The sequence below is a fragment of the Cimex lectularius genome, unplaced genomic scaffold (assembly GCF_000648675.2).
Source record: "Cimex lectularius strain Harlan isolate CLEC.00 unplaced genomic scaffold, Clec_2.1 scaffold7, whole genome shotgun sequence".
Classification (NCBI taxonomy): domain Eukaryota; kingdom Metazoa; phylum Arthropoda; class Insecta; order Hemiptera; family Cimicidae; genus Cimex; species Cimex lectularius.
Window position 1 is genome coordinate 172,772 of NW_019392731.1, and position 23,963 is coordinate 196,734.

A 23,963-nucleotide genomic window follows, 5' to 3' on the forward strand; every position below is an offset into this window, starting at 1 on the left:
GATTTTCGTGGTTTTCAGTGAGGTTTTAAATCGTTATTGTTAAACATACACGTTAGGTAGTTCGCTTTTCCCATATGTATGTGAATTTCGGTCATTTAGTGTCTGTTTTATGTGGTGTCATTTTGTTAATTATTTTATTGCTCGTTAATGTGTTGTACCAGTTACTGCGTCAAAGGTTGTTATGGTTTTAGTGATTTATTTTATTATTTTAATTTTTTTATATTTTTTTTGCAGGGCATCCGACAGCTAGGTCATTTCAGCCCTGAGCGGAAGTAAAATATTACAGCACACATTCAATACGCATTCACCCAAATAAATTCATTCACACTAGTCACTATTCCTCCATCAACCTGCGTATAATAGCACACTAATGGAGTACTTTTATAAATATTACGCCATCGACTCACGTCACGTACACAGCTTGAGGGGCGATGGGAATATTACCATTCAGCCCCTCCCCATTCTCTCTAATAAATACATTTACTCATACAAAACTCAGAAACACAAAACACATATTTTGATATATATACAATAAAATAATTCCCAATTCCTCTAAAAAGTGGAACAGAGGACCCTGAAACTCGCTGTCCGAGAAACATCCTTAAATCCGGTGGCATACCTACACGCTCTCTGTATGGAGCCAAGGCCTTTCTTATGTGGGACACATTGAGCAACCTTTCTCCGCATAAAGCCAGAATTGTAGACGCACGCATAACACTTACCCGATGCTACCCGACGCAAATCAAAACTCCGATTTTCCATAAGGTTGCATTATCCCCCGTGCACATCTACCCGATGCTATGCCACGCTAACCTACCCGACGCTCTGCGATCCCCACTGTCCATATTTTCGTCGGGTCGCATCGAGTACAGTCGAAAACCAAAGAACCGGACACTCATATTTTTATTCAAAGTGCATGTATTATTGTCGTTATATTAATTACAACATACTAATTTTAATATAAACCACATTAACTGTGATTAAAAATTAATTAATTTTTATTTAAAAAATTAATTTTAATGGTTTGGTAGAAAAATAATCAAAACAGCGGAATACGATTTTTTGATATAATGAATTTAACTAACAATTTATTGTACTCGCTTCGGCAGTACATATACTAAAATTGGAACAATTTATTACACGGTTTTGCACATAAAATTTAATTAACAATTTATTTCATAGTTTTGCTCGTAAAATTGCACCATTTTGTAATGTCGGGTAGCACCAGAACAGGACACCCATATTTTTTGCAGCTTATTTCAAACTAAGTACATGTAATTTTGTCGTAATATTAATTACAACATGTTATTTTAATGTAAACCAATTTGAACGAGATAAAAAATGCATAAGTTTTTATAAACATTGTTTAATTATGATGGTTAGGAGTAACTTCGTTTAAAACAATTAAGTTTAACAAACAATTTATTAGATGGTTGTGCTCATAAAATTTAACTAACAATTTATTACATGGTTGTGCTCATAAAATTTAACTAACAATTTATTACATGGTTGTGCTCATAAAATTTAACTAACAATTTATTACAAGGCTTTGCACCAAATAGTGCATTAAGAACAAAAGATACGTTGCGATTGTGATAGTGATTATTGTGATAAACGCGTGGACTGTACGCGACGTATGCTTGCGTCGGATAGATGTGCACACCCCACCAAAACGTGGCAAGGCGTCGGGTAGCATCGGGTAAGTGTGTTCCTCGCTTAAGGGGGTCCTGCGCGGGCTTTGGCCCAAAAGCAAATGCCCGTGTGTCAGCCGCATTTATTTATTTATCACCTTTGGTACTGTTTTTAGTTCAATCTCTATGTCATTTATTTTAGTGCTGCCATTTTGTGCTGGTAGGGTTCGAGTTGCCTTGTGTGGTGTAAACTGTCGCCGATTTCTGAATAGGTCGAGTTTGTTGTTAGTTTCAGTGGTAGTTAGGTCAAAGAAAAATATACTGTTACTTTCTATTTATGTCGTGATGGTCTGGAGTTAAGTCTGTCAGTATGATGTGTCGGTCGTTGGAGGTTTGTGTTGTTGATGTGTTTCAAGTATCTGTATAGTATGCAGTATGGTATGTTGTGTTTTGAAATAATTTCGAAGATTTCTCTTCATAGTTTTGTCAAATGCTTCAACGAGTATGACTGTACCCAATTTGTATGTGAATATATTTTATTATATGGTTGTATTTTCTCCTTTGAAGATCACTATACATAAATACACTTGAAAAACAATTGTAATAATGTCTCTGTAAATTCAGAGGAGTTAAGAATTATTAAATGAATTTGTTTGAAAGTATGGTAATTCGCATTTAACGGTATTATAGGATGTTTATTTTCAGTTCATTTTCAAACGTCGTCCACGTGTCTTTGGATCAACCAAAGCTGATAATAATTAATTATATATCACCAAAAAATGTTTCATTAAAATCAATGATTTCACCTCCTTGTTCTGCCCTTGGTTTTTTCTCCTGATAGATACCTTTTCTCACTGATAGATATTCTTGTGAATGTGTACCACTTCATTGGTCTGGTCCCTTCAGGTCCACAGATCTGTGTCTTGAATTGCCAAATACGTCAGGTACCTTCTGCTTTCATGTGTATAGTTGTAGGTTAATACATTTTATTTTCGTAGGGAAATTCACAATGCATCAATCAACTGTGGGGTTCAAGGCACAGGGTAGTTATGAGTAAATATTGTGTCGTTATCAGCCTTGGTTTTTAATTAATCACTCCGACACAAAGTCATTGAAAAAGCTTGGGGGTTATAAAAAACGACGAGAGATTTTGACGTTTTGTTTTAAAACAATTTCTTCGGTTCGTCACCACAAGAAACATTTCTTCTCCGGGTTCATGTTCGATCCCAGAGGACAACCAAAGTCCCTTGAGAAATACGGCTGGTTGGACAAAGCACCAATGACCCTGAATTCATCTGGCGAGTGGTCATCGTTCATTAAATCCCATGCCAGTTCCCTTTTTCTGAAAGAAAATAACGATATAATTTTATGTATATTTAAAAAAATTTCAATCGTCACCTGTTGTACGAACAGTAGAAGTTGGCAAAGCTGATCCAGAACAATTGCCGAGAAGTGTAATTTTTGAATCCCGGCAGCCTGGGTTCTTCGCAGTGTTCACCGACCCAAGAAAGGTATGCCCGGTAGGCGTAGTTGAGGCCCGCGTTGTCCGCGATATTTTCACTTTTCGTTTTCTCTCCGTCAACCTTAAAACAAAATTTTGTGAATTAATATTCGAAATGATTAGGCTCATAATGTTTACGGTCTTGTTGATCTGCTTGACGGTGTAGCTGTTGTATTGTTCGACGAAACACTGAACTTTGTCGGTGAAAGTGCACATCGTGCTGTCCTCCCACCAATCGACAACTAATCCCTCGTTGTCTATGTTAACTCCCTAAATAATAGGAAAAATCTGAATGAACAATAAAATAAAATAAATAAAAACGCATACTGACAACGTCGTCGAGTCCATGGAAAATCTCGTGGCCGACGATATAGCCGATAGTGGCGTAGTTCATGTAGGCGAAGACGTTTTTGGTCATAACGAAGCCTTGAAGAAACGGTGGACAAATCACTGAAATATATATATATTTATCATTGCCTCCAACCAATAAGGGTCATTTATGCTGGAACAATTTTAAATTTAAAAATTAGAAAATTGGTAAAATTGGGGTAAGACTTACGGAAAACATTTCTGTTCTTCATGTGATATGCATTAGCGCTGACTTCATAAGCAACCTCATACCATGCCCCTCTCTGGAAAGGAGTTCTGAATTTTTTGCTCCATTTTCCTTTCCAGAAAACTTCAAGGGAGAGATACGCTTCGTAAAAAGAAGCATTTGACTTCATTGTCCACTATTGAAATTAAAAAGCAGTTGATTAACAATTGAGAAACAGTAAGATGTAAGATGGATCGACCTTGTGGGTTCATGTGTTTAACTATCAGGTATATACAGTAAAAATCGTTTAAATGAACTCGGTTGTAAAAACAAATCGATTGTAAGAACGAAATTTCTAGTTTCCGGCCAGCTTTAATGCAACTTAATGTATAAAATATCTGGTTATAAGAACATCGTTAGTAAGAACATATCGCTTTTAGTAACCTAAAGTTATGTATTTCTGAGAAAACAAACCTTTTGTATGAACTTCATGAGAAAATAACAGCACACAACAGAAAATAAACACTTCAAAACTGGGCTCAAGATTTGCCCGTTGAAATCAGTTTGCTTCAAGGATGTGAAGACGTAGACTTGAGTCTTACTACTTATGGAATCATCACAGATGAAGAAATTGTTGCAGGGGTCAAAGCAGAAGAAAATGATTTAGAAGAAGACAATGCCATAACAGATAATTCAAGCGAATTTTCGTACACCACTTTGAAGGAAATGTTCTCAGCTATAAATGTGGTAAATAAATTTTTAACATGTAATGACAATTTTGCAGAGGAATCTATGAAAATGACAGTGAAAGAACTTGTCACCATTACAGAAAATGCTTTTTACATTCATAAAAAAATAAACAAACCAATATTACAGACTATTTTTCAGTTTTGCAGTAAATAAAATTTTTGTGATCTTTTTGTTTTTTATCTTAAAACCTAAACAATGATATTTAACCAGGGCTTGAAATTCGCAAACGTTTTTTTTTTTGCATCGCCGTTTGAGCATCCGCCATTTTTTTTCTTTTTTTCTCTCTCTCCTTCGCAGCATGCAGAAGCCCGAAGGGGCAGGCAAGGCGCAGCCGGAAGGCGGGAGAATGCCCAAGCCTGCCTAAGGGGACCAGCACTCATACTTATTTATTTCTTTTTAGGGCCTATATACGGTTTCCATTTTCGGGGATGTGGATAAAAACCATTTACAACACCATGGAAAAGACCACATCCTTGGCAAAACCACCCGACCCCACAGTCCAGCACCACCCAAACCTACCCGTCCCCGGGCCACCCCACGCCACGAACGAGTCAAACTAATTTTTTATTCGTTCCCGCCGAATGTACTACATGTTGTCAAATATGTATATTGTTCTTATTTATAAAGGCTACGAGTGCATCGAGAACCGGGATGTTTCTTGTGTCTGAGAGTACGATATCCATTTTTGTTGGGAATTTTACTCCATTTTTTTAGTTCAGAGAACAAAACCTCCCTGTCGATCGTGTTTCTTTTGCATGCCAGGATCACGTGGTTTGAGTCGGCAATGGTCCTCGCTTCGCATCCACAACCGGCGCTGTCCACAATACCAATTTTGGCAAGGTGGTATGGTAATTGGTTATGATTAGACCGTAACCTGAATATCGTCGTGAAGAACTTTCTTGGTCTATTCACTTTAAGGTACCAGGGTTTATGTTGGATGCTAGGCTGTATATTAGCGTAGTACTGGCCTTTCGTTGTTTTGGACTCGTTATACTGTTTCTGCCATTTCCTCCTTGCAATTTGTTTCAGGTGAGCCGTGATATCACATGGGACGATAATGTTGTAAGGGACCCCATTCTGTGCAGCGTCTTTTGCGAGTAAGTCTACTTCGTTGTTGTGCCTATTTACATGATGCGCTTTGACCCAGATGAAGTGGAGGTCAACCCTTTTTTATTTATTTTCTCAATCATATCCAGCATTTCATCTATTAGGGGATTCTGTTGGCGAGTCGCATATTTTATGGCCGTTAGCACGCTAAGGCTGTCGGAGATTATGACAGTTTCTTGGTCTGGTAGTGTTTGAATATATCTCAACGCTTCAAGTATAGCCATACTCTCGGCTGTGTATATTGAAGCTATATTGGGGAGCTTAACTTTTTTAACTTGTTAGTAAATGGGATTGCTAATTTCAACCCCTTAAAAGTAGTTCCAGAGGAATGACTGAAAGAGCCTTGAACTTTCAAAAGATTGATCAATAATTAACCAGAAAAAATTGATTATCGGATATAGCAACTATCGGGCTTAAGAAACAAGTCCAGACGTTCCCTTTGATGTTCTTATAAACGATTTTTACTGTATGTTTGTACAATAAACGAAATATTGGCATGAGGTTGGAGTTATTCTAATTCTGTCCTAATACTTGATAATTTCACACAATTAAAAAACAGTTTACTTCAATTTCAAATACCTGTTTATGATATTCGATTAACTTATTCACATCGAACAGATCATCGTTATAGCCGATGTAGGGCAGGATGTCTTCAATTTTTTTCAAAGCTGCATCTCTAATATACGATACAATAATAATCAAATTTAGTTTCACAGTTTTGTTGAACTGGTTTTTACGAAAAGTTTACTTTGTATCATCGTCCATCCATTCGAGGTCCTTGATGCCTGAATAGATCTCTTTTTTCATCCTGCCGACCAAATCTACCACCTCCCATTTGGTCGAGTTATCCACGTACCGTTGTACGTACATGTAGTAGACGATCAGCCGTGCGCTTTTGCTTACCAATTCGACACATTCCGCCCACCTGCCTTTGAGATTTTCCCCAGAAAATTCATGGTGGAGATCCCTAAATTGTTTAGGGAGGAAAGTGGTCGCCATTAGAGTCGCTCGCCAAACTAGATAATTCGCGACAACCCTTAAAAAAAAGAAAGAAAATGCATGACATGGATTAATCGTAAGTGGGCTACATTTGCACCGACCTCTTTGGTGTTGTCTGCATAATTTTCTCCAGACCATTCAAATATTTGGGCACGAAAACCGTAACGCGGTCTTCATCCGAGACATATTCTTTTAAAATATTCGAAACGTACGCCTTCAGCGGGATAGACGGGAATTCCTTCTTTAAACTGCCGAACTTAGTTTCGACTTTTTCTATATCGTGGGAAAGCTGGACAATCCAATTAATTTTTCTCATTTTGTCACATTTGGATGAATCTACATTACCTTGGCTAGCTCGATCTCGAAATTCAAGGAGTGCAGGAGCTCTTGCCGGGCTCGTGTCCGGTTGCCGTTGAGGAGGACGGCGACGTCCACCATGTAGTTGTAGTATTTTTCCACCGTGGTATCGTTTAGTCCTTTTAACAGGGTATCTTGGCTGAGTCCCAATACCGCCGGATTGATTGTGATGGTAAATACTGTAGAACTAGTGTTCACGGTTTGGAATTCCAGGTTGATCAGGTAGTTTACATCGATGCCTATTTCCCTAAATTTATAAATCGTGTCCAGCCATGACCAGGAGCCGTTGGCGTCCCACTCGTCTTCCAGGACCGGCCAACCACCGACTTCCTTAAACACTTTTAGGAGCGGTTCGTAGCCGTCTCTCTCTATCTTTCCTGTTCAACAAATAAATTATTCATTTTATGTTTTTTCACAGTTTCATACTTGTTTCGTTTACTCTCGTCCATGCAGAGATTGTAATATCGCTTGGCGAGGCGGACCGGCTCGATCTCACCTGGGGTCGACCTCTCTTTCAACATGTCTCTTATCTGGAATCCGACGTTCTTGTCCAGTGTGACGAATACGTCGACTCGTTCGTTGTTAGGACTACCGTTTTTCAAAAACCGGCCGCAGGCGTACTGGTAAAAGTTATCGCAGGGATCTACGCTTCTGTTAATACTGCTTAGCAAGTGGTAACCTTTTATTAAGATCGAGTATTAGCAACAAATCCATTATATTTAGTGGTCTGATTGACCAAATTACTTCTTTCAATTAATTAATCTTTTTATGAAAGGTTCGGTTGATATGAAAAAGTTAGTGTCACGAGCGGGACCCAGATCTTCGGCTCAGTACGCCGCTGCTCTACCACTTGAGCTATCGTGACTTCAATCCACTCGAACACCACTTCCCATCTCAACCTACAACCTTTCGAATTTTCCCTTCTTTTTGTCATTTTTCAAATGTCGTGTAATCAGGATTCGATTCTCGGCGACATATGAAGTGGATCGAAGTCATGATAGCTCAAGTGGTTGGAGCAGCGGCGTATTGAGCCGAAGGTCGTGAGTTCGAATCCCGCTCACTAACTTTTTCATTTCAACCAAACCTTACATAAAAACAACTAATTAAGGTTTCTAGTTGAGATAAAAAAGTCAATGGCACGAGCGGGATTCGAACCCACGATCTTCGGCTAGATACGCCGCTGCTCTACCACTTGAGCTATCGTGACCTCGATCCACTCGGTCGCCAACTTCCTATCTCAACCCCACCTTTTGAGTTTTCCTTCCTTTTTGCCATTTTTCAAATGTCGTGTAATCGGATTGGATTCTCGGCGACAAATGAAATGGCCACGGAGAGCTTTAGTGAAGTATACTTCATTTTAAACTTATTAAATTCACTAATTTCGTGGTCCGCTTGACCAATTAATATAATGGCAAAAAGGAGGGAAAACTCAAAAGGTGGGGTTGAGATAGGAAGTTGGTGTCCGAGTAGATCGAGGTCACGATAGCTCAAGTGGTAGAGCAGCGGCGTATCTAGTCGAAGAGCGTGGGTTCGAATCCCGCTCGTGCCATTGACTTTTTTATCTCAACTAAAAACCTTAATTAATTGTACTATATTAATTGGTCAAGCTGACCACGAAATTAGTGAACTTACATAAAAATATTAATTAATTGAAATTAGCAACAAAGTAGACAAATTCTGACAACTGACCTGCTATAACGCAGTCTTTATCCATGCACACGTCTTCGTTTTTCCTCGCTTCTGACGACTGGTTTAAATGCCAACCTGAAAAATTCCCTACTATTTGAAAATATTGTCGAGAAGGTACTTTTAAATACAAAGCCCAAAATATCCACTGCTGGTTATTTTCTTAGTCAAAGCAAAGCAAATTTGGTTATTGAATGATCACCTTTTTCCTCAGAAGCGATGACAGCCAAATCCCCGAGCCGCAACAACCAAATCAGTACTACGCAGCCTTCTTTTCTCCTCCACATATTTGAATATCTCTTTAATTTTCAATATGAAAGAGATAAAATATTAGATGTAAGAAAGAACGAATAGAATGAAACACTCGAGAAGTGCTCTGTTGAAGGCAAAAGACGACGAGTGACTGGCCCGACGGTCCACGTTCGTAACGTGCAATAATGCAAAAAGGACGCACCGCCCCCGCGTTTGTCAGTTAAGAAATTGTCGGCTGAAATTTAAAGAAAGTAGAAAAGCAGTTGCAAAGCTAAATTGCATCAATCAGTTTCAATTTAATGCGTAATAGTTGACCTATTCTAACACGTCGAGTAGAGCAGAAAAATCAACGTTAACTTGCCGTCACGTATTTCTACAGACTGTAATATTCGTATTCGCGTGTTTTCCCTTCAATTATTTGGATTCAAAAATTTCATCCACATAGCGAGTGGCCGTCAAAGACCCCCCCAAACAACGAACTCTGTGCGATTCTCCATTGAATTCCCGCCCACACCATCACTGAGCAACGTTGAAAAGGTTGGCTCTGGGGAAAATTACAAGCTTCGTACCTTTCATTTCGCCTTCTCCATATTCTTTCACGCCCATATGGAGATCGTAGAGCAAATCTACACTCATCAGTAAAAAGTACAGCAGAGACAATCGTCCAAAGATTAATGGCTGTGTTCTCGAGCAAATGCGAGCGTGCAACTAACTCTGTGTGTTCTGGTCCTCTTACTGGGCGAAAAGCTACCCGTCCATGCTGATTTAATTTTCTTCGAGCAGTGTGTTCAGAAATTTGGACTCTCGAACTTCCTGGAGCTGACGAATTGATTGAACAACAGTAAGGTTCCGGTTTTGAAAAATCCTCAAAGTCAAAAAACGGTCATCCTGTGGTTCTGTTACCCTAAGGCGTCCGGACCCTAGAACCGGGCCTTTTATGATAGGACTCAGTTTCTCGAAAACGTTTAACTGCGTCTCGCAGTGTTTCGTAAGGAATTCCGATGGCAATAGACGCATACCTGATGGAACGTCCATCATCAATAAGCGCCACACCACGCGCAACATCCTCAGCACTAAGTGGCATTTTTAAGTATACAAAATTGAAATTAAGAAAACAAAAATGAAAACTAAACACTTTATTGCTTCAGAATTCAAATGAGACTGAATAAACAGTTTAAAAATCCTTCATCCTTGTTTTGGATTAAGGATTAAGTGAGTTTACCTCTAATTGATATTCCCAATTTAAAACATAGCATAAACAAATATTTATTGGTAAAAACAATGAGACGAATTAAGGGCAGAATTTTCTTTTATCGAGAAAAAAGTCAATTGGGTGGAATTTTTTGTAAGTGTATCTCAAACAAGAGTATAATCAAAGTTGATCAATAATGGAATAAATTAAAAAAAGTACCTACAACAATACACAAGTTTTAAAACGCAACTTTAACCTAATAAAAAGCAGAACAAAAAAATTCAACATAAAAAAATCAAACAAAACACATAAAACACGGGCTATGCATGTTATTGTCTCTTCTTTATGTGTTTTGTTTGATTTTTATGTTGAATTTTTCTTTTATTGTGCTTTTGTATTAGGATAAAGTTGTGTTTAAAACTTCTCTATTATATTTTTATATTCAATTTTTTTTTATTTCATAAAAAATGAATAATTCAAGAGCTACGAGTAGATTGTCCATTAATAAATTTTTTTATGTGTTTGTTTGATTTTTACGTTGAATTTTTCTTTTATTGTGCTTTTGTATTAGGATAAAGTTGTGTTTAAAACTTCTCTATTATATTTTTATATTCATTTTTTTTTATTTCCTAAAAAATGAATAATTCAAGAGCTACGAGTAGATTGTCCATTAATAAATTTTTTCATGTGTTTGTTTGATTTTTACGTTGAATTTTTCTTACATTTTGCTTTTGTATTAAGACAAAGTTGTGTTTTAAAACTTCTCTATTATTTATTTAGAAATCGTGAGATGCGGTCTGGTGTGATGTAGGTTTCAGAAAAACATTTTGTTTATCGTGCCAACGTTTCGATCTTTATTGAGATCATCTTCAGGGCCTTGTGTTGCCTGCATTTCAGCAAAAAAGTTCTCTGATTGAGAGCCGATGCGAGTTTCTTCTCATTGTTGGCGATGTTCTTCACTCGCGTCGGCTCTCAATCAGAGAACTTTTTTGCTGAAATGCAGGCAACACAAGGCCCTGAAGATGATCTCAATAAAGATCGAAACGTTGGCACGATAAACAAAATGTTTTTCTGAAACCTACATCACACCAGACCGCATCTCACGATTTCTAAATAAGTACCGATTAACGGTCACTAATCACCACACCTTCTCTATTATATTTTTATTTTCAATGCTTTTTTTTGTTTCCTCAAAAATGAATAGTTCAAGAGCTACGAGTAGATTTATGACGAAAACCATAGATAGTTGAAAAAACATAAAATGTTGAGTATCAGCGAAAAGGTTGAGAATATGAACTTATATGTTGCATTTGAAGTATGAGGCCATTTGACCAACTTTGTCCTACAAGTAGCGAATCAACCTGTATTTTATTATTAATGTTATTATTATTATTAGTCTATTTTTCAATATTGTAAAAAGGTTGCCTATCCATTAATAAATGTTTTTGTGTTTTGTTTGATTTTTACGTTGAATTTTTCTTTTATTGTGCTTTTGAATTAGGATAAAGTTGTGTTTTAAAACTTCTCTATTATATTTTTATTTTCAATGCTTTTTTGTTATTTCCTCAAAAATGAATAGTTCAAGAGCTACGAGTAGATTTATGACGAAAACCGTAGATAGTTGGAAAAACATAAAATGTTGAGTATCAGCGAAAAGGTTGAGAATATGAACTTATATGTTGCATTTGAAGTATGAAGCCATCTAACCAACTTTGTCCTGCAAGTAGCGAATCAACCAGTATTTTAATATTAATGTTATTATTATTATTATTAGTCTATTTTCTCAATATTGTGAAAAGATTGCCTGTCCATTAATAAATTTGAATGTGAATAAATGCTGACCTTTTTGTATGCTTACAGCACCCACCACTCGAGGCTCTGCTACTGCTTGAATATGTCTATATTTTAAAGCATAAACTTCAGTTTTAATAACCAGCATTTACTATTTATTATCTAATGTCAATGCTATAGGAAAAAATGTATTTTTTATAAAATGTAGTCTTAGGAATTTACAATTAATTTGTTTTTCAATTTGTAAAATATCAACGATTTAGATAAAGTCATACACTATACAAAATGGATGAGGGCAAATCATGGATCAGCCTAACTCCCAAGTACAAAATACAACCAATTTTATTATATATTTTCATTTTATTATTTATATATTTTCCTTTTGTCAGTATTCAGCAGGGTGTAGAAATAATAAACAACGTAGACAGTAAAAAGTACCAGCTCCTTTTGCAACGGGTTGTCCAGGAAATGTTGATCAATCAGGACTCGTACAAACCGTTCACTGACGAGGAAGAAGAGAAACTCCTCGCAAGTTTGTCATTAGACAGGAAGGAGTTGGAACTTCTTATTTATACTTCTATAATTATATTGAATCAGGTAATGTCAGAAAAAAAATCCAGGAGTTTTAACTAAACTCGGTTTTATTCTAGGCTGTTTATAGTTTACCATCACCTGATATCCTTCACGCTGGCCTTATAAACTCGTTGAGACTGGACGAGGAAAAAGCTCTCGTTTTTGTTACCGTTCTTAAGACTAATTCGAAAAAATTGTACCTCAAGCTCAAACAAAAATCAATATACTCGAGAAAGGTCGATCTTTTTATTTTTGTATAATCAAAATGTTACTAAAAGATGGACTGATTTCAGCTAGAAGATGTGAGCTGGCTTGTGAACATAGAAATTGCTTCGCACAATGAAAAAGAGAAATTTACACCGAAAGCAATCTTACAGTTTAAACTCAAAGATCCTCAAGGCCCGTCGAGCATAACAGTCGATGCTAATGAAACTAGTCTCATGGAACTTTTTAAATCTCTGGAGCAAATTCAGGAATCATTGGATGCTCTAGCATAACATGAATTGTAAAGTGTACCCTGTATTTTTATCTTTTTGAAATGAAAATAATATAAAATAATTAATTGTTAAGTAATGAAATATATTTTGCTAAAACTAAATGCAATGTTAATTATAAACTTTACCCTATATGACCATGAAAAATAGTAAAAAGATTTATATTGTATAATCTGAGGTAGAGTGGTCTTAAAACGAGCTTAATTGAATAAATGCTCTAGTTTAAGTGATGTCTCTGGTCTTCAAGGGAAGGAGGATCATCCTTTTTAAAAAGATAGTTCCTACTCCCAGTAAGTTGTTTTGCAACAAACCGGATTTTGAGCCCTTAGCTCATCATCAGGTTGAAATCCGGATTGTTGCAAAACAACTTACTGTGAGTAGGAACTATCTTTTTAAAAAGGATTGAACACCGCACTCACTCCACCATTCATTTCTATAAGGAGGAACATTGTTGGACTGGGTTTTAGGCTGTCTTCTGATGAAAACTTAACCTCCTTTTCAGATTTTGTCTCCTCTCTGTCAATAGAGGCCTGCCTGTCTTACACATTGGCTCAACTAGGATTGGTATCACTTTGGGAGGGATCAGGGTCCTTGCTCACGAGGCAGTGTCTGTGATCATGAATTGCAGGTCCTTGCTGACTTGGTCGCGTACCTGACCTCAGCAAACTCACTTAGAGAACCTTGGGTGTAAACGTGGACGAAGGCATTTTTTTTTTTTTAACAATGGATACCAGGAACTGGAGGAGTTCCCTCCTGAGCACTGCACCTGTACAGTTATTGTACTTTATCCCTGGCTCCATTTTTGGGGGCTCACAACACAAGTGTGAATTTGAGCCCCCGGTGTTCTTCCATTGAAGAAACTCATTTTTGAAGTGGGTTGGGACCAAATTCAGGGTCACTGAGATTCTATCCCGCTCTAGACCTTCCATTGATGACTGCCGTGTCAATTTCTTTAAATTGCGGTTACTGGTCCTCTTAGTTTAGGCGTCAGAACAAAAAGTGCAGAGGTGTTGGTGGGGATCGAACCCACGACCGCAGGATCTACTAACCGAGAGTCTGACGCCTTAACCACTCGGCTACCACGGCCCCCTTGGACGAGGGCATTGCTGGCCAGGCCTTGAATGAAATATAATTATTTATTAGGATTTCCTGTCCCAATTTTTAGAGATAAATGGGTGGTTACTTTATAGATATGTCACCTTGTGTTTCTTAGTGTACATTGAAAGTGAATGTACTTATTAGTGTGAATGCATCATGTAAGATTAAATGCCCCTTAGACCCTCAATTAAATTAGTTCTGTAATATGTGATGGAGGAATAACACCATAATTGAGTGAAAGTGTAGGTAAACAGGAAAGAATATATTTAAAAGTGAGTGGAGTTAGAGTTAAAAACTGATAGCTGAAATGACCTAGTTACTGACAGCTGCTGGGACTTAAGTTCAGCAGTGGGTCAGATAGGTTGAACCCTACATTGCCAAAAGCATGTGCATATGTATACATTTGTACACTAGTGGTAACTATAAAGATAAAGTGGATAAATAAAAGGGAAATCACATATAATAAAACTGTATTTTACAATTTTTATATACAAGTTTGTTATTTTACAATATTTGGTTAAAAAATCAATAACCAATTTTTCAAATTTTGTTTGCTCTGTCAAAACAAACTAATTTGTTAATGTTAAGCAATATTCACAACAAAATTCTGCTGTGCAGATTGAGAAGGCGCTATTGCAGGTAATGGCGTTTGTTGAACTTCGTTTGATGTAGATGCCGACAAGAACATTTTAATGACACCGCTAAGGCCGAGCATTTCTCTTGTGAGGGCCTCTTCTTCTTTTATTCTGGAGTGAAGCCTCTTGAATAATTCTATAACCTCGGGCGAAAGATTTTCTAGCTTCTCTTCAAATACATCTAAACAGAAATATATACGTTTGTCTTTTCTTCTTATTTTTAATTTTATTAAATTGAGAGTGGAACATTTTTGTACCTAAGATGACATTAAAAACATCAATCAGAACACGGAAGAATCTGTAATCGCCTAAATATTTCAAAAGGAAGCGAAGTACCACTAATAGAGACTTTCCTTCCTTCCCTGCTATAGCACTGTGAAGACCTTTCCTCCTGAAATTTTAAATTTTAAGTCAAAACCTCTATTATAAAAAATATCTTTTAACCATGTACCTTATCAATTCTTGAAAGACAGATACTGTGATATGTGGATTTTTGTGGACGACAAAAGGCACAAGAACAGAATCAAGGGCCTTGCTATACTGAAATTTTCTAAGGAAAGCGTCATGTTTGGATTGTCCGTATTTTTTATCTAAAGGTACAACACTGTCTACATTGACTGCAGTTGTACTCTTGTCAGCAGCATATCGATACGATTTTCTTCCTTCTTTTTTCCTCCTTTCTAAAGGTTCTGTGTTATTTATTTCTTTTCTTTGAACAGAAACGATACCGTCAACAGTCCCAACAGCAAGTACCTCGTCATTCGCCTTAAAGAAATATAATTAATGTTTCGTCTCGATATTAATTTTTTTAACACTTACGCTGACTCCGAGACTGAGTATAGCATTAGAATAGTCAAGATTGTGGACTACTTTGTAAGTTGAAACATCATATATTTTCACATGCCTGTCCAACGAGCCGGAGAGAAGTCTTGTATTGTTGGAGGCAAGGCATAAACTGGTGATTGTCTTATGATGCTGGGAGACACGAGCAAGAAGACGACCGCCAGCAAGTGCATCCCAAACTCTTAACTCAGTTCCCCCTAGCAAATAAATTAAAATTGAGAAATATTGTTCTTAATTGAATATAATGTGCCAGTTACTTTATTTTTTTTTGGCTATTCTATTGAAAATTATGGGTGCTGTCTGTTTTTTACCGGAATATTCATTGTTGTCTTTAGTTTAATCTATTGCAAGAAAATTAGGAACAGGGAGATTTCCTTCCAAGGGGGCTTTGAAATTATAATAATTTCTTATATGTAGCTAATTAGCCTGTCTATTTCTTTATTTTATAAATTTTATTTTATTTATACGCACATCGCACTCATTTTCATGTAATCCTACCCTCGCTCGACCCCTCCTTGGTTTTGCCTTGGAATTCTATTCCAAAGTATAATAGTTTATACAAATTGAATTGTTTTCTACTAATTTACAATATGCAGTTTAATTTATATGCCACATTCTTGGAAGAAGTAGGACGTGTGTAGGCGTACTTGCTCATCTTTTCTTTTTCGAACAATTAGCTATTTTATATTCCTATCTGTGATCATTAAGCAGTTATTTGTGTTTAATTCATGATGGCCTGTTGTAAAAAAGAGATCGAGAGGATTGATCAATAACTCATAATAAAACTGTTGGCACAATATTATGAATCCATTCCTCAGGTCAGGAAATTAATTTAATAAGAGTGCTTTCTTAAAAAGTGTATATCACTGACTTCTTCAATGATTAAGTGATTTTGACTTCTGCAAGTACCCACAGTCGACCCTTGATAATTAAGGGTACGTAAGGGGCCACAAAAATAATTGGAATTATCGAGGAAAGAAAAAAATTGTTAAGGGTTGATATCTATTTTTTCAAGTTATTACTTAATTGTACATGTACAAAACAAAGTAAAGATAATGAAAAAGTGGAGATAGATCTACTGTAAAATTGAACATTGAAAAAAAAAGTGAAGTGGTTTTTATGTCAATGTGGCCGGCATCCTTTGATTAAATGATTTTCCGAAGTGACCAGTGCTGAGAACGCATTGACAAAACACTGACTGCAGAACAAAACAAACTAGAGAAAATTCAAAGAAACTTTAGCCTGTAAAGAAGTGAACAATACATGGAAATTTAGAGGAATATAACAAAGAAAAAGTGCAAATTATGAAGATGGGAAGAGGCACCATTTCGATTAATGGCATGCTTTTTCTCCCCGTTACAAAACATTTTTCGTACCGAGTGTATCAAAACGCACAGATTTTTTTCGATTTACCGAAGTCACCTGCTGAGGAGTTCGTATTATCAAGAAATTCGAATTACCAAATTTCCAATTAACAAGAGTCAACTGTACTATATAAATTGATACCTGTGATGAAATAACATATGTTAAAAGAAAAATTCCCCTTTGATCTCTCAGGTTTCCCTTACTCCATTGAATTTTATCCATGCCCAATAGTAACAGATTAAGCAGCGACCTCCGTATAAATCTTTTAATTAGATTATTTATGAACAACATTAACTTTCAAGAATAGAAATAATTCATTATATTCACTATTTTTCGTGGTCCGCTTGACCAATTAATATCATTCAATTATTTAAGGTTTTAAGTTGAGATAAAAAAGTCAGTGTCACGAGCGGGATTCGAACCCACGACCCTCGGCTTGATAACTAACTTCCCATCTCAACCCCACCTTTTTGAATTTTCCTTCCTTTTTGCCATTTTTCAATTCATTGGAAATAATAAATAAACATTATGTTTCTGGCTAGCTAAAAAGCAAGCCAAAATCAGCCAATATTAATATTAAAAAAAAAAAAAAAAAAAAAAAAAAAAAAAAAAAAAAAAAAAAAAAAAAAAAAAATGTAATCACCAGCAGAAATAAATATTCCACCAGAAGGCAAGAATATTACACTTTCAACAGGATACCCGTGATCTACAGTAAAAACTGGTTCACTTTTTGTCCTAGTGTCGAACATCCTCAATTTTTTATCATAAGAACCGGACAATAAGACAGTTGGTGATACGGGCGAAACCGCACCGGCACGGACATAATCCTGTAACAAAATGTAAAGTTGAGGTTAACAGTTTTTATGTTAAATTTGCTGATAATTACATCGTGAGCATCACACTGGAAAATCTGCTCCTCACATGGGATGTCCCAAACCCTGACAGTTTTATCATCGGAGAAACTTACAATGTGGGTCCGATCAGAGGTAAAATTACACCTTCTCACAGCTCTACAAAGGATATTTTCTTCTTATTTAAAAAAAAAATTATAATTTAAAAGATTTCTTACGCTGTATGGCCTCTGAATATCCTTAGTAACGATTTGGAATGGACATCAAAGAGTTTAACAAGCTGTTCTTCACTTCCTGCACACAAAAGCTGCCCATCGGATCTGAACTTTCCACCATAAGCATTCTCCCTGAAACGGCTCAAGTTTTTATGCACCAATTTTGTGATCGGATTGTAGATTTGAACCTGTAAAATATTTCACAAAGCTATATAGGTTTTCAACCACTAAAAAATACTAAGTGATTTAAAAGTCTGTGTATTTTTTGTTTGTTTATTGATAAGTAAAGGTTCGTAAACAAATATCTCTGGCGTTTACATTTATTGTATTATTCCTAAAAGATTAAAGGTAAGTGAACACAAGCAATTTTTTCCTAAGAAATTTAAAAATAGACCGATAAAAAATCGCCTCAGGAACACAATTGAATTACTCCCAGTTTAATGGAGCTGAACAAAATTAAGTGGATTCTTGCTCTTATATTAAATTACAGCTGAAATAATAGATCGACCAAAATAGGACAAATATATAATAAAACAAACTATGTCCCTACTTCTGTTAAATTAAGCCAGGAGCATAGACGATTAGAAAAACTTAAAAAAGGCAAAGTTTCTCTACTGGTTTTAAAAACAGATGTATCAATAAGAGATCGATTTTTAATATTATCTACGTTAGAAGTTAATAGGGCAATTGTTATATAGTTGCCACTGTCGGTTTTTTTTTTTTAACTTCTAATTTATTAATTAATTTTCCTGAATTGGTTTTTACAAATTTCCATAGATTTTTTTAAATTGGGGACACAACCAAGGATCATGATTGCCCTAATAGCTTCATCATAAGTGGCATGCAGAGCAGACGGATGGCCAAAGACACCCAAGCACCCCGGGAGTGGCAGGAGATGTTTTCCCATAACCGAGCTTGGAGGATTACTCCTGCAGGAGTTAACATTACATAACGAACCGATGCCACCATCCGCATAAAGACTAGTACATACTCTGTTAGAGGGGTGATGGTGACGCTAAATTTCACCATCACTCCTCACCACTCACACTAATAAATACATGTATTAAAACAAAACACTTAGAATATAACTTCATACAGTAAAATACCCCACGTCCTCTAAAAAATGGAGGCCCAGTAACCAACTGCTGTGCTCAAGAACCATTCTTAAACCTACATGCTCTCTGTATGGAGCCAAGGCATGACACGCCTCTATTATGTGGGACATATCGAGTAACCATTCTCTGCGGAGTACCTGCGCAGACTTTAGCCCAAAACCAGGTGTCTGTGTGTCACAAATATGTTTAAAAAATAAAATGATAAAAACCAGACTTTTGAATCTCCCTAGTTATAACTTACCCTAGCAGAACAGGTCACAGCAAAATAGTACGGCTCTACAGGTGAGAAATCTATGCTGTTTATTGGGCCGAATTCTTTCAAATGAACTGGCACCTGTAATTTAAAAAATAAACACGTAATTTATATTTTAAACGGTAAAGATTATACATACACCGAGTTGTTTCCAGTAAACAGTATCTGGAGTGACTTTCTGAGACGGTTTGGCGAAGATTTTCACGTTAGTCTTTTTAAAATGAGTCATTTTTGTAATTATAACTTTCAATTCATCGAGTGAAGATGCTAACTGACAGTAAACCTCATAATCATAAATATACGCTATAGATGCTTTGGAACGAAGGTTACTCAGAGCGGTTCAGGACACGTGCTTGTCAAATCTTAGCTTTCGCCTTTCAGAGAGCGCTGAGGCCAAGTAATTTATCACTGACAGCATTGGTCTTCAAATTTTCTCTTAATTATCTCCCACAATGCATAATTAAATGTTATACTATTTAAAAAAAATCAACTTTTGTGCACATAAAGTTATTGATCATTTTCAATCTATTTTAGTTGTGTTTTGGTCTTAATTTTCTAATAACCTCCAGGATCTCTTTGCAGGAAATGTTTTGATTATTTTGTTTGTTTATATTTTCTTCGAGTCTGGTTTGATACTGTTAGAGATGTCCTGCTCTTACGCAGAAGGGCTCTCGCCCTACGAGAACAAAGGGAAGCTCGGCCTCAAAGAAGTGTGTATCTTGTAATAATTATATCTGAATTTATTCAACACATTGGTACAGCTTATTTAAATTTTATACAAATTGAAAAAAAGTTATTCTATTTTCAGGACTTTTATTATTCTAATGCCTTCAATTTAGAAAAATATCTTGTGTGGCTGAAGTTCATAAATTTATTTATATAATAGATTGACTGAAGCTATGGATGGGATTAGTATGTTATTTTGTTTGGCATTGATAAAAAAGTTTTTTGGCCATAGGAGAAACATTTCGTCAAAAGGTGCAGACTTTCCGAAGCTGGCCTACACTTGATATGACCTGCATCTGGTCTGCCTGTCAAATCTAAGCTTTCGCCTTTCAGAGAGCGCTGAGGCCAAACGATTTATCACTGACAACATTGGTCTTGAAATTTTCTCTTAATTATCTCCCACAATGCATCATTAAATGCTATATTATTATTATTTTCAAAAAATCAATTTTTGATACATAAAAACTAAAACAGGTGAAAAGCCAGCACATTGCTTGTCAGACCTGATGTCGTTCTAGAACGATACAAGGATGGATAAAATTTCACAAAACCAACACATTAATTAAACCATACGTGATTGAGGTAAAATCTTGCTTTATATGCGATATGAGTTCTGGAACTCAGGAATGGTATCATCCTGGGATATTCTAATTACGAACAAGCTATGAGGTGGAGGTGTTTACAAGCATATAAATTGGTTTATGTTGGTGGTTATTTGTTTAATGGTGTTTTCTGACCTATCTCATTTTTTTCTTACTGTAGGGAGGTTGAAAATTATTTTTCTACATGCAGTATATTCCAGTAGGTATGTTGTTCTAATCTTATGATGTGTGCTTAATTTTTTTGTATTTTTTTTTTTTGTATTGTGTAGGTAACCTTAGCTTAAAACCGCTACAATCTTTGATTTTTCATATGCTCACGCACTAGGTGACTTTAGCTTGTCGCTTGAATACCACGTAGAGGAATTAATGGTATCAATTTTCTGGTGGTACTCTAGGCTTGTTGTAGAAAAGAAGGTTTATATCGAAATTATGCAGTGCATAGTGTGATGATTCTGTAATCTGCCATCTATATATAGAATTTAAGACAAAGCTGGGTTAAATTTAAAAAAAAATATGCATTACTTGTCATTAAAGACATTACTGTTATGTTATTTTACATTAAATAATCTTAATGAATGAAGAAAAAATGAATAATGATATATTTGTTAATAATTTTGATGGGATTTCAATTTGATGGTGAAATTTGCAGATATTTGACACTGAAGATGTAGTTGCTGAAAAAGTGAAGGAGCTGGCAAGTTGGATTGAAAATGCTAAACATGTCGTCGTCCATACAGGGGCGGGAATCAGCACATCAGCAGGCATACCGGATTTTAGGTAAGCTATTATTTCTCCAAATTTTTATTTATTTACAATAAATTCCAATTTTAGAGGTCCAAATGGTGTCTGGACACTGGAGGAAAAAGGAGAAAAGCCCACATTAAATATTTCTTTTGACGATGCTGTACCAACAAAGACTCACATGGCATTACTCAAACTTTTTCAAGAAGGTAAATATTAGGATAAACACAAAATTTTGTGTATAATGAAATGAATTTTCTTAGGTAAAATACATTATATAATCAGCCAAAATATAGATGGTCTACATTTAAAATCTGGACTTAGTAGAAAATATTTAGCTGAACTTCATGGTAACATGTTTGTCGAAGAGTGTGGTACATGCAAGAGGTAGTTTAATAAAATGAGCAAAATAAAAAGGCAAAAAATGTTAATAACAATTAATGAAAATTTTCAGACAATTTGTTCTTAAATCTGCTACAACATCAGTCGGTAAGAAAAATTTAAATCGACCCTGTTTGTCCACAAAGGTCAACGGGAGGCGATGTAGAGGGAAAACGTATGACACCATTCTTGATTGGGAGCACAACCTCCCAGAAAAAGATTTGGAAATGGCAGATTACCATTCTTGGTATTTAGATTTTTGTTTCCATTTTAAATTTTGGGAGTAAATGATTTAATGCAGAGTGCAGTGTTGCAGATTTGTCTATTTGTCTTGGGACAACTCTTCAGATTGTACCTAGTGGGAATTTGCCATTAAGTTGTAAAAAGCAAAATGGGAAATTAGTCATTTGTAATTTACAACCTACAAAACATGTAAATGTTATTTTTTTGTTACAAAAAATATATTTCCTTTTATAGCTTTGTTGACAATAAAATACACAAAAACTTATTTCAGGACAAGAAAGCAGATATGATAATTCATACGTATGTAGATCAAATAATGGAGAAGCTTCTCGATCATTTTGGTTTAGAAATTCCCGAATATAAATTGAGTCAAGACCCGACAAAATCAGAGGATGTCATCGAATGGACTGTACCAACGGATGAGTTAGCAAAAATGAAGAAAATCTATAAAGAAAAGTTTCCCTCCATCAAGAGGAAAAATGAAAACGGGGAATCCTCAAAAAAGCGGCGGAGATCTATTAATGCCAAGAAAGAGGAAGTTGACCATATTGAAACGGAGTCAAAATATGATAAAAATTTACATGGCCTAGAAGAAGAACAAGACTGTAAAATAAAAACTGAGCCTAAAATTGAAAGTGAAGTAAAAGAAGAGAATGAAGAGTCACTCACTGATGAAAAAATAGTACAAAACAGTAGGCAAGATGTTGAATTAGGCATAAAATTAGAAAATGATTGTGAACCAAAGGTACAAAATGTGTCAGATATTTTCACCCGACCTTCAGTAAGTGTCAATTGAAAACATTTTAACTTACATTTTAATATAATTTATTTGTTTAATTAAAAAAAACCCATTAATTTCAGTTAAAAAATCACACATTTTAGTTTGTACATATGATTCTTTTAATAAAAAAATAATTAATTAATTAAAAAACAACTTTACTATTTTGAAAGTTGTGAAATTTTTCTGTCCTGTGAGGTGATGAAACTGTAATTTGGTTTGTTCGGTCAGACATTTTCAGCATTTCGCCATCTTCAGTGTTCTATCATAACACTGTGAAATGCCAAAATGTGTCTTGACAGATCAACCCAGTGAGGATAAGCAGAACAAAATGATCAGTAAAGATAAAATTACACTTTCTGTAATAGTTATTAAAAGAATTAGTCATATTGCAGTAATCTTTACCCAGAAATGTTCTAAGTTTTGAGACACCATTAATATAAAGAGTGAGATTTCATGTAATGTAGTTTTATGTGCCCATACACAAAACATCACTGGAAAAACTTATTTGCTTTGCATCAGGTGAACATATTTAGCCATAAAATATATCAAATTTTAACCAAACCCATGTATTAAAAGTAATGTGTTTATTACAGTATAAATAGTTTAATAGTGTAAATGATGTAAATGCCATTCAGAATAATAGACTTTTCAAAATAGTTGTCCAACACAACTAATATAAAAATAAATAAATAAAAGAAACTATGTTGTTTTACTTTTTAAAAAACCACATCCTATCCATTATTTCAAGATTTTTCTTATTGCCTTATTTAAAGTACAGTTGGAAACAATGTTTTAAATAAATTACTGAGTACTTTAAATTATCTATATTTTGTACTTTTTTAGGTTACCATCACCTATGTTCGTGAGTTAGAAAAAGCATCATTATCAGAAAGAATAATCTAGATTTGCTTAGATATTATGTTTTTCAACAAAGAGATACAGACTTCCGTTCAAGTCAAATACTTAGACTATACCCAGACAGCAGAATTGACTTATCATCTTGATGGTCAAAACTAAACTAATCTAATGAAGACTTTAATGAGACCACTTTGGGTGTATGAAGTGGAACTGTGGGGTTCTGCCAACAGCCAAGCATCCAATAGTTCCAATTAAATAATATCAACTTTCATTTTTGTCAATGAACTAATCCGGTCTCAATTCCAAAAGTTTCACACTAACTTCTCGATCCATCCTAACCTTACAGCTTAAGCCCGGTCTATACATTCCTATCCCTAGAATACACCAC

At 35.5% G+C, this 23,963-nt stretch overlaps 4 protein-coding genes across 4 annotated transcripts; 2 read left to right on the plus strand and 2 right to left on the minus strand.

Annotated features, from left to right (window-relative positions):
• Positions 1 to 2,600: 2,600 nt before the first annotated feature.
• On the minus strand, positions 2,601 to 9,257 carry LOC106663954 (neprilysin-2-like). Its single transcript, XM_014389216.2, has 13 exons — positions 9,134 to 9,257; positions 8,769 to 9,053; positions 8,570 to 8,644; positions 7,320 to 7,559; positions 6,869 to 7,257; positions 6,625 to 6,812; positions 6,273 to 6,560; positions 6,104 to 6,200; positions 3,692 to 3,863; positions 3,464 to 3,582; positions 3,271 to 3,402; positions 3,030 to 3,214; positions 2,601 to 2,973 (listed from the first exon to the last, which is right to left on the minus strand). The coding sequence occupies exons 2-13, from the start codon at positions 8,851 to 8,853 to the stop codon at positions 2,817 to 2,819; spliced, it is 2,127 nt and encodes a 708-aa protein (XP_014244702.1). The 5' UTR covers positions 8,854 to 9,053; positions 9,134 to 9,257; the 3' UTR covers positions 2,601 to 2,816.
• Positions 9,258 to 11,931: 2,674 nt separating this feature from the next.
• LOC106663814 (COMM domain-containing protein 10) lies at positions 11,932 to 12,968 on the plus strand. Its single transcript, XM_014388904.2, has 4 exons — positions 11,932 to 12,124; positions 12,191 to 12,398; positions 12,452 to 12,610; positions 12,668 to 12,968. The coding sequence occupies exons 1-4, from the start codon at positions 12,087 to 12,089 to the stop codon at positions 12,869 to 12,871; spliced, it is 609 nt and encodes a 202-aa protein (XP_014244390.1). The 5' UTR covers positions 11,932 to 12,086; the 3' UTR covers positions 12,872 to 12,968.
• A 1,455-nt stretch (positions 12,969 to 14,423) lies between these two features.
• On the minus strand, positions 14,424 to 19,582 carry LOC106663836 (U3 small nucleolar RNA-associated protein 15 homolog). The gene is made up of 9 exons (XM_014388934.2): positions 19,383 to 19,582; positions 19,232 to 19,324; positions 17,879 to 18,063; positions 17,696 to 17,819; positions 17,453 to 17,636; positions 15,421 to 15,641; positions 15,053 to 15,366; positions 14,859 to 14,992; positions 14,424 to 14,782 (listed from the first exon to the last, which is right to left on the minus strand). Exons 1-9 carry the CDS (start codon positions 19,470 to 19,472, stop codon positions 14,550 to 14,552), a joined length of 1,578 nt encoding a protein of 525 aa, XP_014244420.1. The 5' UTR covers positions 19,473 to 19,582; the 3' UTR covers positions 14,424 to 14,549.
• A 203-nt stretch (positions 19,583 to 19,785) lies between these two features.
• On the plus strand, positions 19,786 to 23,416 carry LOC106663838 (NAD-dependent protein deacetylase Sirt6). Its single transcript, XM_014388936.2, has 7 exons — positions 19,786 to 19,953; positions 21,221 to 21,348; positions 21,403 to 21,521; positions 21,576 to 21,699; positions 21,767 to 21,940; positions 22,002 to 22,125; positions 22,208 to 23,416. The coding sequence occupies exons 1-7, from the start codon at positions 19,888 to 19,890 to the stop codon at positions 22,730 to 22,732; spliced, it is 1,260 nt and encodes a 419-aa protein (XP_014244422.1). The 5' UTR covers positions 19,786 to 19,887; the 3' UTR covers positions 22,733 to 23,416.
• The last annotated feature ends 547 nt before the right edge of the window (positions 23,417 to 23,963 follow it).